The sequence below is a fragment of the Phyllostomus discolor genome, chromosome 5 (genome assembly GCF_004126475.2).
Source record: "Phyllostomus discolor isolate MPI-MPIP mPhyDis1 chromosome 5, mPhyDis1.pri.v3, whole genome shotgun sequence".
NCBI lineage: Eukaryota > Metazoa > Chordata > Mammalia > Chiroptera > Phyllostomidae > Phyllostomus > Phyllostomus discolor.
Genome location: NC_040907.2, coordinates 162,900,167 through 162,916,487, shown reverse-complemented (window position 1 = coordinate 162,916,487; position 16,321 = coordinate 162,900,167). Strand labels below are relative to the sequence as shown.

Below are 16,321 nucleotides of genomic sequence, written 5' to 3'. Positions count from 1 at the left end.
TTAGGGCACCAGTACTGTTAAGATCCGATTGGTATGGCTTTGTTTTAACTTTCGTGCCTATGGCTTGAAATGTTCCAATTTTTCTAGGAGATTCTGGTCTACCCCAGCTCTCTTCCTCTCATCTAGGTGAAGTACAAGGAGATTATGAGGAGGTCCAGAGGGAAGCTCATCGGGGCAAAGGAATGCCAGGGCGATTCACAGATGAGCCACTCGCTGCAAATGTCCAAGCTGCAGAGCGAACTGGAGTACAAAAAGGGATTCGAGGACTCCAAGTCCCCGTTGCCCAGCTCCCTGGACATGGTCCACCTTGTGCACGCCCGCAAAGGCCCAGCATTGGCCACCGAACATAGGCTACAAGACGGCGTCACATCACTTTACAGCTTTGCCCCACGGACATGAAGGTGGAGTGGGCCAAAGAAGGCTTACAGTTTACAGAGCAATGTAAGCTCCGTGTGGTGTGTGTGTGTGTGGTGTGTGCTCGCGCACCCACTAATGCTGGTTGCAAGGGTTTCCCGATCCTTCAACATGATAGTTTATACTTATGGGATTACCTGTTGCGGGATTCCCGAGGGTGGGAACCTTTAGCTTCTCATATTGTATTCTCTTATTCAAATTATGCCCATTATAAATTCTATATGACTAAACGGATTAATTATAAAGCTGCTTTTTTCCCCTTGGAGTTCTGTTCTGCATATTGTTTGCCATATTTCGTTTTATTGTCAGGGAGGGAAAAATGAATTTGTGACCTTTCTTAACCATGGTCTCTATAGCAGTCCGTCTATGACGCTCATTCCAGCCTTAGTAGTCCCTGTTTTTAGAATGATCAGCTCACGAATAAACAGCCCCTCTCCCCTCTTCCTTATGTTATTTGCCGGGTTTCTATTTTTCTTTTGTCTTCGGTTGACTCTGGCACAAGAAAGTGGGTGGACTGAAAAGGTTAGGTCAGCAGCTGCCAGGGGATTACCCAGGGTTACCATGTAGTCGCCCTTGCAGGTAGAGCTGTTTCGGGATGGATAGGGGACACGCTTTGTTGTAGAGATGTGTCCATTTAATGGCTTTCCAGCAAAACGACTCCCTCAATGGCAAGTAAGAAATGAGACACCCACCCCCACCTTCTCGTGGCGCCGAGGTGAGGTGCGAGGCAGGCGTTGGCTGCGTGGGAAGCTTCGGATGTCTTCTGAAATTCCCTCAAATAGCTCCCCACCTGGCTTCTGTTGTGAATTCTCATTTTCTTCTCCCCTGCATGTCATTTTAAACAAAAACCGGGAAAAGCAGACACTGAGGATGCTCCTTTTTCCGAGGTAGACACGAGTCCCTAATGAGGGACAAGGTTGATTCAGCCCCGCCCCCCTTCGCCCCCAGTAGTCTTGGGTGGGGCCTGAAGTCGCCATCCAACGGACCAGCTCCAATTAAAGGGGAAATTAATTTACCTTTTGGAGCCTTACCTGTGACAGTGCAGGAAAGTTTAAGACAAAAGCGGCATCTCATTTGACTCAGCTGCCACCAAGGCTGCATCAGGAGCTGTTAATAGCCCTTTCAATGTCTGCACACCAACAATGGCCTGCCTTTTCTTTTTTTTTTCTTTTTTTTTTTTTCCTTTCTCCTTTGTCAGAACCAATACAGGGCAGATGTGAAGTGGATGAAAGGCGCAGGCTGGGTCGCCACCGGGTCATTAAATGTGGAGCAGGCGAAGAAGGCAGGAGAACTCATTAGCGAGGTGAGATTTCCTGACAGCGTGCGGCAGGCCTGGCTGCATTAGGCGTGTGGCATTTCTGTATAAAATTAAAATAATTTCCACTCAAAAGGCAAAGAAAAAGGCAAAGCTACATGAAAGACCTCAACCCCCAGACTGGGGCTGGTAATTAGAGAGAAACCACATACCAAACACACCCCAGTAGGGGCCCGTGGAGCCCCAGCAAAAACAAAGTGAGTGACAAATGATATTATGAATAATAATGACAATCAAACGGGAGCTCAATTGCTACCCACTAACTTACCTTTTTAATGAAGCAACACGGGAGAGATGATGAAAAGACACATTTATTGCTCCCAGAATGCCCCTTTGTGATTTTTTTTGCACATTTTCTCCCTTTCTTTCAGACACAGTGTAAACAGTTTTTGAATATGTATACGGTGTCAAACACGTGACACGTGACACGGTTCTCTCTTGTTGGGGGGGATTGCTTCCCTTAAACCTCACTCTGGTCTCCTTGGAACCACCCTACCTGGACCTGAGGGCGTTCCGGGTCTAGGAAAAGGGGCGTTCCCTCACATCTTAGGACAGCCTCCTTGAGCAGGTCAGGGCTTATCTGTCTCTGCACTATGGACCTTTCGATCATCTTTGTTGTGGGGACCGTCCTGCGCCTTGTAGGACGTTTGGCAGCATCGCTGGCCTCTACTCGCCAGATGCCAGTAGCACCTACTGCCCAGTTGTGACAACCGAAAATACTTGCAGACATTGCCGAAAAGTGGAGACCCACTTGCCCGGACGCGCCAGGCAGCCGTCCTTGGCTCACGCTCACGGAGAGCCCGCACTCCCTCGAGCCACTCGGGTCGCCCCTGTTCACGTCTGTCTGGACGGGGACTTGCTCAGAAGGCCAGTGAACGTGTGTTCAGTTGTTTTCAGAGTAGCCCGGTCCTCCTGGACTTTTCGGGGTGGGGGCTATATGGCCGTAGCCCCAGGAGGCTTTGGCGTTGGCAGTGAGCTGCCTGGGACCTTGTTTGGTCTCAGGAGACTGCATGTGTTGTTAAAACAGAAAGACACCTGTGTTGGATTTGCAAACACACTTACTCAGCATTGCTGTTGGACAGCTGGAGAGTGTTCTAGTTACCCGACCCATCACAGAGCTGATTTCAAAAGTGGGCTCACTCCGATCACCCTAATTTTCAGGGACGTTGGTCAGCATTCAAGGCCCAGAAGGCCCTGGGTGCTCAGTCTCGTTAAGGAAAGGCCACGTTAGGAAGATGCACGGGGAAACTTACAGGAACAAACAGGGGGCATCAGGGGCCCAAGCTCTCAACATGGGCCCCACTCACAAAAAGACACAAAGAGTAAAGGCCATTGCACAGCTAATTAAACTTCAAGATGACGCCTTCATGCATTGACATCTGGCAGCCAAGGGGTCTTTCTGGAACTATTTATCTTACAGTGGTCTTAATTCCCCACCTCATTTTGCCAACTTCCTCAACACATTTGTGTGCCTTCTATCCTTCATACAGGCCCTCAAACTTCAGTAAGACAAGACATCTTTTAGCAGCTTGACCCAACCACCTCATCTCACGCAGTTCGCCCTGCTTCCAGTTTAGCGTCCAACTGGGCTGACCTCTTCATTTTCCGATGGAGTGTGAGGCTCTATCGAAAGAGCCACAAACACACACACTCACCTCTCCTTCAAAGCAGCTGACAGCAACCCTTTTGTGAAGGACCAGATAGTAAATAATTTTGCTTTTCTGGGCCACGTGGTTTCTGCCACAACTCCTCAGCTCTGCCACTGTAGCGTGAAAACAGCCATAGACAGTCCACGGATGACTGAGCGTGGCTGTGTTCCAATCAGATTTTGGGCAGAGTTGACCTTCTTATTTACACAAACAGGTGACGCACATTGAGCTGTGTCTTTTTAAGACAAGCCGGTATGCAGATGTCCAACTTGATACATGAGGAAGTGTTTATAAAATAGTTGTCTGTGTTGAGAAAAGGCAGACTTCATAATTCCACAAAGATGGGCACCAGTCTAGTCTCCTGCAAGTGTACTCGGATTGGAAACCAAACAGGAATTAACTTAGGCATGATTTTTAAAATCAGCATTGGGTTTGCAGGTCTCTCCCGGCACCTGAAGTTTTTGTGATTTGTTGTTGTGTTGTTGTGTTGTTGTGTTGTTGTCGTCTCAGTTTTTCAAACTGTGTGACGATGCCTGTCACCGACGTCAGCCTTTTCTTGTTGTGGTAACAGTTCAGAGAGTTACTGTGTGTGTTAACTGAACTGGGTTCGACAGTGATTAGCATGTGATCACTAACTGTTACATGCGAGAGTTTTCGCTGTGATCACCTCTGCCGCATCCTTTGTGGGAAGAAAACAGAAAACTCCTGTTGATAAACGTAGCGATGAATGTTCTTTCTTGCTTGGGAGACCCACACTAAGATATGTAAACAACTGTGAGACAGCATCTGAAGCCTCGTTAAAAAAAAAAAATCCTTTCCTAAGTGTGTATCCCACAGCATTTTACTGGCATAACCTAATTTTGAGATGTTTTCTTTGCAGCAGGTAGAAATACTTTAATGTTAATTGACACGAGGTTATTCTTAAATGGAAACAAATATTAACCCGGAGTCACCGAGGATATAAAGATGGAGGAAGCCGAATAATAATTATGTTCACAAATTCGCTCTAATCTCGAGCAACCTATGATTTTCTCTTTCAAATGGCATGAAAGAGCAGCACAAAATTCACAGCTTTGATCTTTTCCTGCTCAACAGAAGAAGTACCGTCAGCATCCAGATGCTTTGAAGTTTACCAGTATTAAAGACACGCGGAGATGGTCCAGGCCAGAATTAGTTATACCCAAGCAGTGGATGTAAGCGATAATGTCTATACATTATGACTGTAAGAGTGGGCGCTTCTTTCAACGCCGCGATTGAAGCCGAGGGGTTCTTGGCTTGCTCCTTCTGTTGTTCTAAGGATGAAGGCGCTTCTTGTCCTTTGCCGAGGCTCGCCGTGGCGGGGTGCTTCCTCATTAGGATGCAGATGCCAACTGGGGCTCCGCCACCCCACGGCCCCGTGCCCTCATTTCTTCCCATTTGCATGTCTCGCCGGTTTGTCGGGGGTGGGGCTGTCCTCTGCCCCCCACCTCCCCACCCCGGCTCCTTTTTTATTTTAAAGCATTGTTTTCAGAACTGGAACTTTGGGGTGAAATTCTCGGTGACTGTAAAATGAAAGCCACGCTCAGGGCTCCTTGGGACCCAAGGGCAGGAATTCTTCTTGGAATTTCCCCGAGGCTTTGAAAATGATTTGGGTCTGATGTCTGTGCGTTAGACGAAACTTTCAAGCCGTTTTCCATATTCTCAGTGTAACGTGAACCAAGATCTGGCCTTTTGTTCTCTCGGCGAAGGGTTCATTGGAGTCTCATCTGAATGATGAATTCCCAAGAAACACGAATCGGCCCTGTCTGGCTGATTCTACTGAGCGAGGCCCAGAGACCCCTGTGCAGGGCAGAGACACCTATGCACATCCCCCAGCCTTTCAACTTGCCACGGGGAAGATTTACAAACCGTGGAGGGAGGGGGTTCAAAATTCTCTCCCTTGTTTCCCAACTGAGCACATTATTCGGGCCGTGCCTTATTCGCCAGGCATTCTGAAATGGCCCGTGCACCTGCCAGAATGTTTTCTGGGATGATTTACAAACTTCTGGGGTTAAGAATTGGGCATACCTTGATGATCAGCCCATCAGAACCAAACTGAACTCTGAGAAACGAGGACTTTTGTACAAAGAAACCCGATCCACGTTCCTTCCTTACCCTAACCAACTCTAGGGGGCACTGCTGTGATACATAGAACCTTGGACACAGCGAAGGAGATTTGGGATGGAAAAAAAAAAAAGCCCTGTTTAGAATAAACTTTCTCTGGTGGCTGATGCCGACTCCCTGTGCCACTGCTCAGTGCTAGAATATCCTGCACCCAGATCAGCTTTCTGGATGAATAGCGCCCTGGCCCCACTCAGGAGACAGTTACTGGCACAAGACTCCTGGAGATGGGAGGGGGTGAGGACTGAAGTCCTTCCAGGCAAAACCTCCCCTGGGTGAGCACCATCATCTCTCACGCCTCCTGAACTTTCATGCCCCCTCCTAGCTTACAGTTAATAACAAAGTTACCGATGTTAACTGGGACCTCGGCCCTCACTGGCCGCCCCTCTCTGCGTGCGCTGCAAGGGGCGTTAACCCAGGGGAATGTTTCAGCCTGTCAGGCTCTGAGCGGGGATGTAGAACTTGGGGAGAATGAGGCGCCTGTCCCCGTGCCAGTGTGAAATCTCGGTGGGGGGGGCCCCTGATCCTGTCTCTATGGGGAGGGGGCTGCTGCAGCACCCTTATCTCTTGGAGTTCAGCTTGGCTGATGCCTGCTTGGGAGAGGCTTCTGGGTTTAATGCTAACCTCTCTCTCTCCGCCCACAGAGGTTATACAAGGAACAGGGAAAACATAAAGCACCACTACACGCGACGGCTGACCTCCCCGAAGTCCTGCTGGCCAAGCTGAATGCCATGAATATCAGCGAGGTGAGGCGGGTGGGGGGTTGGTGCGGCTTGTAGGTGCGAGACCCCAGGGGACCTTCGCAGATGCACGGCATCCTGTGCCCAGAAGGGCCCTGCTTGGTTTGATGCTCTGCTGTCACTGCCTTGAATGTGTGATTTTTGAACAAGGGCCCTGCATTTTCATTTGCAAAGGGCATCGGTACTGTGGGCCGGTCCTGCAGGAGAGTCAAGGTCATTTACAGGAGGAGCCTAGGAAACATGCCTTAGTGCAAAGGGCATTGGTACTGTGGGGCTGGTACACGGGCATCAGGATGTAGCGAGTCTAGCCAGGGGCCGTGGCGGAGATAATGGGGGCCTTCATCTCCATAGTCTCTCTTGCCCCCCTTTGCTCTTCTTGGATAGAGGCAGCTGAGTTCTCTTTATCCTGCATAAAGGGCCGTGACATACAGCCCCCTGCCTCCTTCTTGCAGTCAACCTGCTGCTCAGAGAAATCTGGGTCTCTCCAGCTCCAGAGCTCTTGCCTTTAACCCCTACCCTCCACCCATGGCTCCCCCTCCAAGGGTGGGCAGGAGGCAGGATCCAGCTCTTCCGTTGCTTTTGCTAAGCCCCAGTGATCTCTGACTCCCAGCTGGGAGAAAAAACCCACAGCCAACCAGGTTCCGTTTGGGCGACGGGAGTGTGGGAAGCCACCGGGCTGTGCGACGTCGTATGAGTGCGCATCTTCCCCGCAGACCCGGTACAAGGCATTGCCGAGCAAATTCGAGATGGGGGATACAGGCTCAGACTGGATGCCATCCCGTTCCAGGCAGCGAAGGCATCTGGTGAAATCATCAGTGACGTGAGCATCCAACTCCCGCCCATCCTGTGCCAGTGTTTAATCCTAACCGATTTTTGTGCCTTCTGTCCCTAACCCCCACCTTTTTTTTTTTTTTTTTTTTTGCCTGTGGATAATCTCTCTCCTCTCCCAACTGACTGTGATAGGGCTCTCGGGTAACAACCAGGGAGAAAGACCCTATAACAAAAATTGCCCTTGCTGGGGTACAAAGCCATGTGCTTTGTAAACACGGGCCCCGGGCAGATGAAATGCACCCTCCGCCAAGCGGCTTCCTGAAGCGAGTCCACATGGAGAAACTGCTAACGAGGCACCCACCTTCCCCCGGCGCGGGCTGCCCAAGCACTCCCTCGGCCTGCCATTCCGTGCCCCGGCCCTTCAGTCATTGGGAGTCTTGCATATGAAAGAACAGGCCTTTTGATGACTCCCACGCGCTTCTTTCAACTCACCCAGTGACTGTCAAAAGAACAAAACATGTTCGCCCAATACCCACCTCTTCCATTCCGTGTCCTGTGTCCCCGAGCTGTTCCTCTCTCCTGTTCTCTTTCCCTTTAGTACAAATACAAAGAGGCATTTGAGAGAATGAAAGGGCAGATGCTCGGCTCCCGGAGCTTGGAAGATGATATCAGCCTTGCGCACGCAGTGCATGCCAGCTCGCTGCAGAGCGAGGTAAGTGGGAGCACGAGTCCCAGAGCCGCCCCGCCCCCCCCACGCGCACAGCCCCCTGATGCCAACCGTGCTCCTGGTCGTGGTTGCTGGCTCTGCCCTCCTGCCTCCGTGGCATGGCCGGGTCCATTGGCCCCTCTGGATGTCAGCTTCTCCTTCCATCAGGGGAGGGGTCGGGCTAGCTGACCTCTTGCTCCCTCCGAGGCTGGGCGTTCTGTGATTTTGGCCGATGGCCGCACAAAGGGACCTGGGGTCTGGATTGGGACTGCAGAGGTATTTTGGTTGGTTTACAGAGTGAACTAATGTCAAGCCTTTAAACACAGAGAATTTTATGGGAAAGTTTAAGACTTCTGGCCAGAAGTTGGACCTGGAGTTTTCAAAGCTACGGCTGACCTCGGTCACAGGGAGCTGCACGCAAAGGCACCTGTGTCCTCCTGGCTGTGCAGCCGCCCCCTCCTCCCCCAGTTTCTTCTTCACTCCGTTTGGCTGCCTCTCTGGCTCCTGGAGGCCTCTCAGACCGCAACCCTTGATTTCAGCCCCCTGAGTGCTCACACATGGGTGGGTGTGCACCCTGTCCCCTTGCACATACGTGTGTGAGTTGGCTCATGGCAGTGAAATCTAATATGTGACAACATGTGACAGAGGACCAAGCACTTTTACATGCAATAGCTCATTTAACTATCATACCGTCTCCAGGGACTTCATCTGTGTGCTCACCCTGGGCTTACTGATAAGGAGACCTAGACGCAGAGTGGCTCAGCCCCTGCCCAAGATCAGCGAGAAGGGGGCAGAGCCAGCCCCACATGTCACGCTCTTCCCACGTCTCCACATGTTCTCTGCCTCGGTGTCCCCTTTTCTAACAGTGTTTTCCCTTTCCATCCTGGGGTGCTGGCCTAAGAGCGTGGGGTGGATGGGAATTGCCCTTGACTTTATGGTAGGGCTGAGGGGAGGGTTCATGGAGGTGGGACTCTCGGGTTAGGCAGGAGTGGCCAGAGCTTCTGGAAGTCCCTGGGAAGGATAGAGGAGGAATAGATGGTGATCTTGTATCTGACCCCCAGGAAGCCCGGAGAGCCTCACAGCCCTGCAGACAGCTTCTCCTGGAACTGTAATGGAGTGTGTGGTCCACAAACGCCCACCCCCCTTCTCCCTCAGGACATACGTTGGGCTCTTGGGAATGCCCACCTGTCAGAACCAGCTTTCCAAGTGTCCACCTACTGCACCTGGCTCCCAGGTTTCTAGGAAAGCTTTGAAGAAGATCTTCATGAGCTAGCTTGAGAGGAAACTCCCTGGTGTCTAGAACCTGACCTTGAGAAGGTGAAGGGAAGGAACTCTGGTGGGAGGACTCAGGCTAGCCACGCGTCCTCTTGCTCTGGAAAGTGGAAAGAGCCACTCTTGAGCAAGGAAATCATTGACATTTTATCTGCCCCTCAAACATCTGTATCTCTCCCAACTGGGGGGCCGTGGGTCTTTGTCATCCAGAGTGACCTCCAGGAGCTGGGGGCGGTGAGTGTTAGGACCTGGGGGTGAGTCCTGTCTGGAAAGAAAGGATCCTGGCCCTGCCAAGAACACCCCCCGGGGTGGCCTGGGATGGTGACATGGCAGTTGCTGTCCCTGATACTCCTGAGGCAAATGGAGGCTTTGAAATAGCCGCCGTTGATCTGTCCGTGCCTCCAGGTGAACTACAAGAAAGGCTTGGAGCACTCAAAGGCACAGTTCCATCTGCCGCTGGACATGGTGACCCTGGTGCATGCCAGGAAGGCTCAGAGCCTGGCCAGCGACCAGGACTACAGACGCCCGCTGCCCCAGCACACTTCCTTGGCTGAAGACCTGAGGCTCAGCTGTGCCAAGAAGGCTCACCGGCTGCAGAGTGAGGTAGGGAGAGCTGGCATCTGTCCCAGGGCCCTTTCCAGTCCAACTTGACCACGAGGCAGTAAGTGACCTGCCAGCGCCCCTGGGCTCAGTGGCTGCATGGGGATGGGGTGCTCCAGAGAAGAGCAGTCTGAAACCTGGGGTTGCTTGTGAAACCCCACCCCAGTGTTCCCGCTTAGCGCTGTGTGAGCACAACTGCACGATCCAATACCAGCAATCATGTAGTGAGTACCTCTGCCGAATTCTAAGCGTTGTGCCTTCATGTACTGTCTCGTTTATGCCTCAAAATGACCGTCCTCCTATGGTCTTTGTCCCCATTTTACAGAGGGAGGGATGGTGAGGCTGGAAGAAGTTAAATGGCTTGCCCGAGATCACATGGTTCTAAGCGAGAAGGGGGTCCCGAGTTTGGTGGTGCCTTCCCAGTGTGCACCTCAGTTTGCAGAAGCAGGCAGGCCCAGGAGGTGGGGGGTGGGGTGGCGGGAGGCACTGAGGATTGTCCCTCACTCCCAAAGAAATGCAGGACGGTTCATCCCAACAGGCAGTGGCAGCCTCACTTCCCAGCCTGCTGGTTTTTCGTGCTGTGAGATTCGCAAGTAACGGGCCTGTGTCAGAAAAGAACCATGGCACCAACCCCGCATCCTGGTTTGGCAGCGCCCGCGAGCCAAGCGGTACCCAGATCTGGGTGCCTGTCATGGGCTCAGACCTCATGCCGGTGCTCAGTGTTTACTGAGCGACATGAACTGTCGGGAACAGCTGTAGGGACGAGCAGCTGCCAGGTTCAGCTGGTGGGGGCGGGCCCTGTCACTTGAGCAGAGCCCTCGATCGCCCCACGTCCCCTCATGATAGTGATTTGAAGGCAGTGTGCCTACCCAGGGGCACCACGGTGGCTGGAGGGGAGTGAACTTGGGCGCCTCTAAACTGTCAACCCAAATCAGTCAGGTGCCCCCACGGGCCCCCACCCACACATGCCCCCACCCACGCAGACCGAGACAGGCCTTTGCCAAGGGATTCAAGATTCAGTTTTTCTTTCTTAACCCACGATTCCTTAGTGCCACCCTCTGCTTCTGGGCTTTGTTTTAGAAGACCTAGTAAACCATTGCCACCTTTGCCCCAAGACAACGGACTTTCTAACCACAGCGCACTCCAACGTTTAGTTTTCCATAGGCCACATTCAAATAAAACTCTGCCCGGAGCCTCGCTAACAGCTGGAGGCAAGGGACGGCGGAGTTTTCTTCTGACGCACGTCCTTGGCCCCAATGAGCCTCTTTACTGAGTGTGTTCACCAAGTACGAGACGTCTGGGGGGTTCTTCTGGCTTCTCTTTCCTTCCTCGTCCTGTGAGCTGGGCTTTCCGACTCCCGCTGTTGTTCCCTGTAGAATGTGTACCGGTCGGACCTGAACTTCATGCGAGGCGTAGCCTGTGTCATCCCGGGCACGTTGGAGATTGAAGGGAGGAAAAGAGCGTCTGAACTCATCAGTGAGGTAACCGGGGCTGGAGGGGGTGAGGGGTGTCGAGTACATATCTGTAGCAAAGGTGGTTGTTTGCAACCATCGATTTGTTTTTTTGCTGTGCAAGTGAGTTACCTGTGACACTGTTTTAACACTGGTGCCTGGCCGGTACCCGTGCCTGGCCTCTCTTCGCACTGGATTCTCTCTTCAGATCCAATGGCATTTAAGACAGCTTTGCAGATATCAAGTCAGTTCCTCTATTAACACATAAGATTCATTCACTGACCCATAAGATATACTTTCCTTGTTGTCCTTTGGAGACCGGCCCTGTGGTACAGTGTAAAGAGGGTAGGCTTTGGAGACCAACCGATGGAGGGAGAAATTCTAGGCCAGCGCCCATTTGCTGTGTGACTTCAAGCCAGTCACCTGCCCTCTCTGGGCCTCAGCTTTTTCATCAGTCAAATGGGAATAGTCACGCCTCTTCTGCTTAGTTTTTTTTGTGAGGATGAGTACTAATTTAAGTACTGTGCTTCTCTGGCTGCTGGATATGAATAGTGGCCCTAAGCTTGGTAATAATTTCTTGGTAAAACAAGAGTCTGGCGTTCTGAGCTCTTTGAGTCCTGAGGAGCCTTGCTCACCCTCAGGAGGGCTCTAGGACTTCCATTCCTGGTAGATCAAGGACAGGAGGGCATAATGGAAGGCCCTGGAAGTGGGGGTGGTCAGTGGCCAGGCCCGGTGCACCTCGATTATTAGGAGCTCTGGACAAGTGGAATCCACCAAAGTTCAGATTTAACTTTGTGCTTTGCTTTTCCATTGAAATCTCTAAACCGAGTGGTTTCTAAACCTTGCGGCACATTCAGATCCTCTGGAGAACTTTAAAACATCCAGAGCCTTGGGCCCACTGACGATTTCCTGACCCCTGGTCTCCAGGGGTGGGCGCAGGTCTCTCTATGTATGTACACAGAGTTTAAGCTGCACAGGTGTTTCTCGTACACTCCCGAAGCCGAGGAGCCCTGGCTCTGTCGCAAGCAAAGACAACAGCTATTGCAGACTTGCATTCCAACAGCCACGTTCACACTCACAGCTAAGGACTAGCTCTCCCTCTCCCGCCGTTCAGCATCGGGGGCTGTCGTGTGCCCCTCCCTGTGTCTTCGTCCCACTGAGTTCTGAGGGCACGGGAGCAGGTGAGGGACTAGGTTCTAGGGGGCAGGCGAACCGCTTTTGCAAAAAGGAGGCTTTGTGATAGTGTTTCAAGAGCTGGTCCTTCTGCCCGTTTTATATCTCACCAAGTCTTCTTCTTCCTTCCTGCGCGTGAATGCAGAGTAAATACCGTCAGCACCCCCAGTCCTTCAAGTACACGTCTGTGGCAGACACGCCCAGCCTCCTTCACGCAAAACTCAGCAACCAGATCACGAACGAGGTAAACTCTCCTCCTGAAGGCTTTGGAATGAATGGGCTTTAAAAAAAAACCTGCTCGATTGTGAAAAGTATGTGAATGGGTGTGGGTTCCGGGAGGTGGTGGAAAGCCTGCGTGCTGGCAGGGAGGTTTAGGAGACGGGGGTGCCTTTATGTGGAGCCTGAATATTGCCCAGAAGGAGAGAAGGCTCAGGTGGAAAGCTGGCTAAGCCTGGTGTCTTGCTCCCAAGGGCAATCACAGAGCAGCGAGCAGCCTCTGTGTCCCTTGGGGACCTGTTAGAAATGTCGAACCTCATGCCCCGCCCCGACCCACGGGAATGCACATTAGCATTTGAGAAGTACCGACCTATCTGTTCTATATTGGCTAACCACTTCTCTATTGTCATTCTGATGATCACTACAGGGAGGGTTTGTGGTTCGCCAAGGAGGGCTCTAGAGTATTGTTGGTCAGGCTTCTCCAATTTCTATCCCGTCTTCTCAGTCATCAGTTAGTCGACTGACTATCCCTATCAGAGGGTGATGCAGAGGGAGGAATCTCATTCCCTAAAATCATCTGTCCAGGTCTACTTCTTCTTAGTGGCCCTCTGACACATTTGAAATGGAAAGCGAGCTTGACAGAGGATTCAATGTTGCATCCTCTTTAGTTTTCAAGATTCTCCCTCGGACTTGAAGTTTTAGAAGTCAATTGAGATTTGGCTGTGGAGACTGTTAGTTCCCAAGCTTAACCCCAAGTCACAAAGTAAGAAACAGCAGCTTGGGATAAGAACATCCTAAGGGCTTGTGTAAGGATGGTCGTCCAGTTTAAATCCCCAGTGAACCTTCCTTGCTTGGGTTTGTGAGCTGGGTGTTGTGGGGGTAACGCAGGGCTCTGGGCTCAGAGGACTCCGCGGCCACAGCCCCATTTCTAACCCCAGCGAATAAATGTTTTTGCACCGGCTGAGGCCACTGGGGGCCAGTACCTTGTGATTTCACCCCCAGGGTGGGGGTCGGGGAATCTGGGGCTTTTAGTGAGGAATGCAGGCTAGGGTTGGGGAACCCCACCCCCTACAGCACCTAACGCTCCCAGGTCTTGTGCTGTTGGTACGCCTGAGTCCTCAAGGAAGGTGTCCGCAGGGTAAGACCCTCGCTAGTGTTCCCAAATGTGCTTTTCTTCTTCTTTCCTCAGACTGTGACTGAGCAAAGTCCAGGGGAGGAAAACATACCTTTTTCTTTACCCATCTTAGGTTGCTGGCTAGAGCCTGGTAGCAAAAACAGATTAACAAGAGAAAAACCTAAACGTTTATTTCATCTGAGCTTCACATGCAGGGCAGCCCTCCGCAAGGAAACGAGGCCCTGAAGAAATGGTTAAACCTGAGCGTTTTTTGCTGGGGCTGACGACGGGGACAAGGGTGGAAGCTAAGTGCAGGAAGGTGTGGGGGGGGGACTGAGCATGGTCTCTTTGCTGATGCCTGCCTTCTGGTCCCGTGTCCCTGCCAATCATCCAGAGAGAAGGATGCCGCTCCCCCTTCCTCGGGTACAGGGCGGGCACCCCTCACCGGAGCGTCTATGACAGGCTTCAGGGGGACAGTCAGGGGGACAGTCAGAGGGGGTCCTCCTAAGCACCTGCGGTTTCCTCACATTCCTTCAGCTCAAACTAGTCCACATGCAAGGTGCGTGGTTTTGGGGTAACACGCCCTGAACCTTAATCAAAAGCAACTTGAAGTTTCTTACACATTCCTTCCATGTCACTCAGTGTGACTCACGGAAGACTGCCCTCACTGAAGGAAACATCTGCCCCCAGACCGAAGGTGTACTCCCCGGGACACACAGACTGGCCTTTAGCGGATGTGTTTTCCCCGACGGCCGACGAGGGAGGGGCCTCCGGCCCTGCAGAAATGCCCAGCACTTACCTTGCTTCTCTCCCTCCTTTCTTTTCTTTTTTTCGTCTTGTTTTGCTCAGCGCCTCTATAAAGCAGCCGGGGAGGACGTGAGACACCAGTACACGATGACTCTGGGTCTGCCCGAGTTTGTCCGAGCGAAAATAAACGCGGCCAACCTGAGCGACGTAAGTGAGCCTGTCTTGTCGCTGATGTTCGAGCACGCCCAAAGCCCCGCATGTCTGCGGTGGGATCTCATCGCGACCCTTCCAGCGTCCCCAGGAACTTTAAAAAACAAACGTGTCTCTTAGATGCTCGTGTTAAATATACCTCCTCACAAATGCGTGGCGCCCATAACAGAGCCCGCTATGGTGGGTGTGCTAATGAGATTTTCTTTGCCAAATAGAAAGCTTTGGCTTGTCAGGGATCGATTCTGGGACACTGTACTACACAATGAGAAGGGTAGCCTTTGTTCGTGGGATTCGTGTAATTTTTTTTTTAAAAGAAAATCTACATGTGTTTCCATGGCAGGCAAAATACAAGGAGTCCTGGCATAATCTCCGTGCTCAGGGCTACAGGCTGACAACAGACGCGCTCCCCGTTCCAGGCCGCCCGGGCCTCTGGAGAGATAGCCAGCGATGTGAGTGGAATGATACGGCCTTCCCTCTCGCCTAGTCTCTGTTCGCTTCATGTAAAACAACGTCTGGGGCTGATTTTCCCGAATTAGAGCAAATCTATCACCGTGCGAGACAGGGTGTCACCTGCAGAATATATTAGTTCTAAATGAGATTCTTGGACGGAAGGGAGGGGAGGGAAGCTCTTGTTCGTCAGGAAGCTTAATTCGGGCAAAGGTATCCGGCGGGAAGGAGATGACGATTTGTTTCGAATTGCAATGTCTGGGCAACCGTTCCCCTCCCCAGTCCCCCCCCCCCCCCACCCCGCCCCCGCCAATGTGGGAAGGGCCTGCTTTCTACCTCCGCCCAGAACTGGAAAGAAAACTCACAACAGACATTGTCATGCAGCCCCAGCACATCCGCTCCTGCCTCTCTGTAGTTTCCCACGTTGGCGTTAGGGTTTGCGGCTGCCTTCAGCCACTCGGCCAATAGCGTCCGTAGCTTTGGGACGTGAAGGTGACTCTCTCCTTCCTGCAAACAAGTCACAGCACATGTGGACTTCAGATGAATGGGTCCTGTCTTTGGGGTTTAATGTTTTGCCAAGTGGGAATGGATATATATAGGACACGTTTCTTTTTACCCTTTTTGATGGATTCCTCTTGGCCACGGGACACGAATGGGGCACGGGGCCCCTGCGTTGGCTCTGAGGGTCTGGTTGTAATTAGAAAGGAAGGAAGGAGGGATGCTTTTGATTGTCCGTCCCTCGGGGAGGAAGCATGCTCGCGGGCCAACCTCACTGTGGTTTCTCTTGTAATCGTCACCTCCCGGCGTAAGAACAGGTGATTTTTCCTGGGTTCTGCAATGAAAACAGGCAGATGGGATTTCAGCGGCCGTGTGCCGGCCTCTGACCGGCTGGCCCTCCTTGCAGTTTCTCTACAGACATGACTTTGTGAAGGAGAGAGGGAAGCTGATTGGGCCCCGAAGCGTCAGCGACGACCCCCCGGCTCAAGCACTGCCGGCGTATGGGCCAGCTGCAGAGCGAGCATCAGTACCGGAGGGAGGCAGCTGGCAGCCGAGCCCAGTACCACCTGCCCATGGACATGGTGCACCTGGTCCACGCCAGGAAGGCCCAGGCCCCTGGCCAGCGACTGTGACTACAGGACACATTGCCACGAGTTCACGGCGCTGCCTGAGGACCTGAAGATGGCCTGGCCAAGAAAGCTCATGCCCTGCAGAGTGAGGTAGGTCCCACACCAGCCCCTTGGGGGTCCCACACCAGCCCCTGACCTTGCTCCCACCAAACCTGGGTATGATTTATAATCGCTGTGTCTTCCTTAGTCTTTCAGACACACCCTACCCCCAACAACAACTTGCTCAGTCT

General features: G+C 52.2%; 1 protein-coding gene across 1 annotated transcript in view; it reads left to right on the top strand.

Moving 5' to 3' along the window:
• The window catches only part of LOC114496792 (nebulin related anchoring protein), a 65,764-nt gene that overhangs the window by 35,971 nt on the left and 13,472 nt on the right, over positions 1-16,321 (top strand). Inside the window, 20 exon segments of the mRNA XM_036027322.1 lie at positions 127-321; positions 323-385; positions 387-413; positions 415-441; positions 1,613-1,717; positions 4,474-4,525; positions 4,528-4,571; positions 6,162-6,296; positions 6,994-7,077; positions 7,627-7,740; positions 9,412-9,609; positions 10,983-11,087; positions 12,376-12,474; positions 14,410-14,514; positions 14,858-14,923; positions 14,925-14,966; positions 15,869-15,937; positions 15,939-16,076; positions 16,078-16,150; positions 16,153-16,181. Of these exon segments, the coding sequence (XP_035883215.1) occupies positions 127-321; positions 323-385; positions 387-413; positions 415-441; positions 1,613-1,717; positions 4,474-4,525; positions 4,528-4,571; positions 6,162-6,296; positions 6,994-7,077; positions 7,627-7,740; positions 9,412-9,609; positions 10,983-11,087; positions 12,376-12,474; positions 14,410-14,514; positions 14,858-14,923; positions 14,925-14,966; positions 15,869-15,937; positions 15,939-16,076; positions 16,078-16,150; positions 16,153-16,181 (1,770 nt within the window).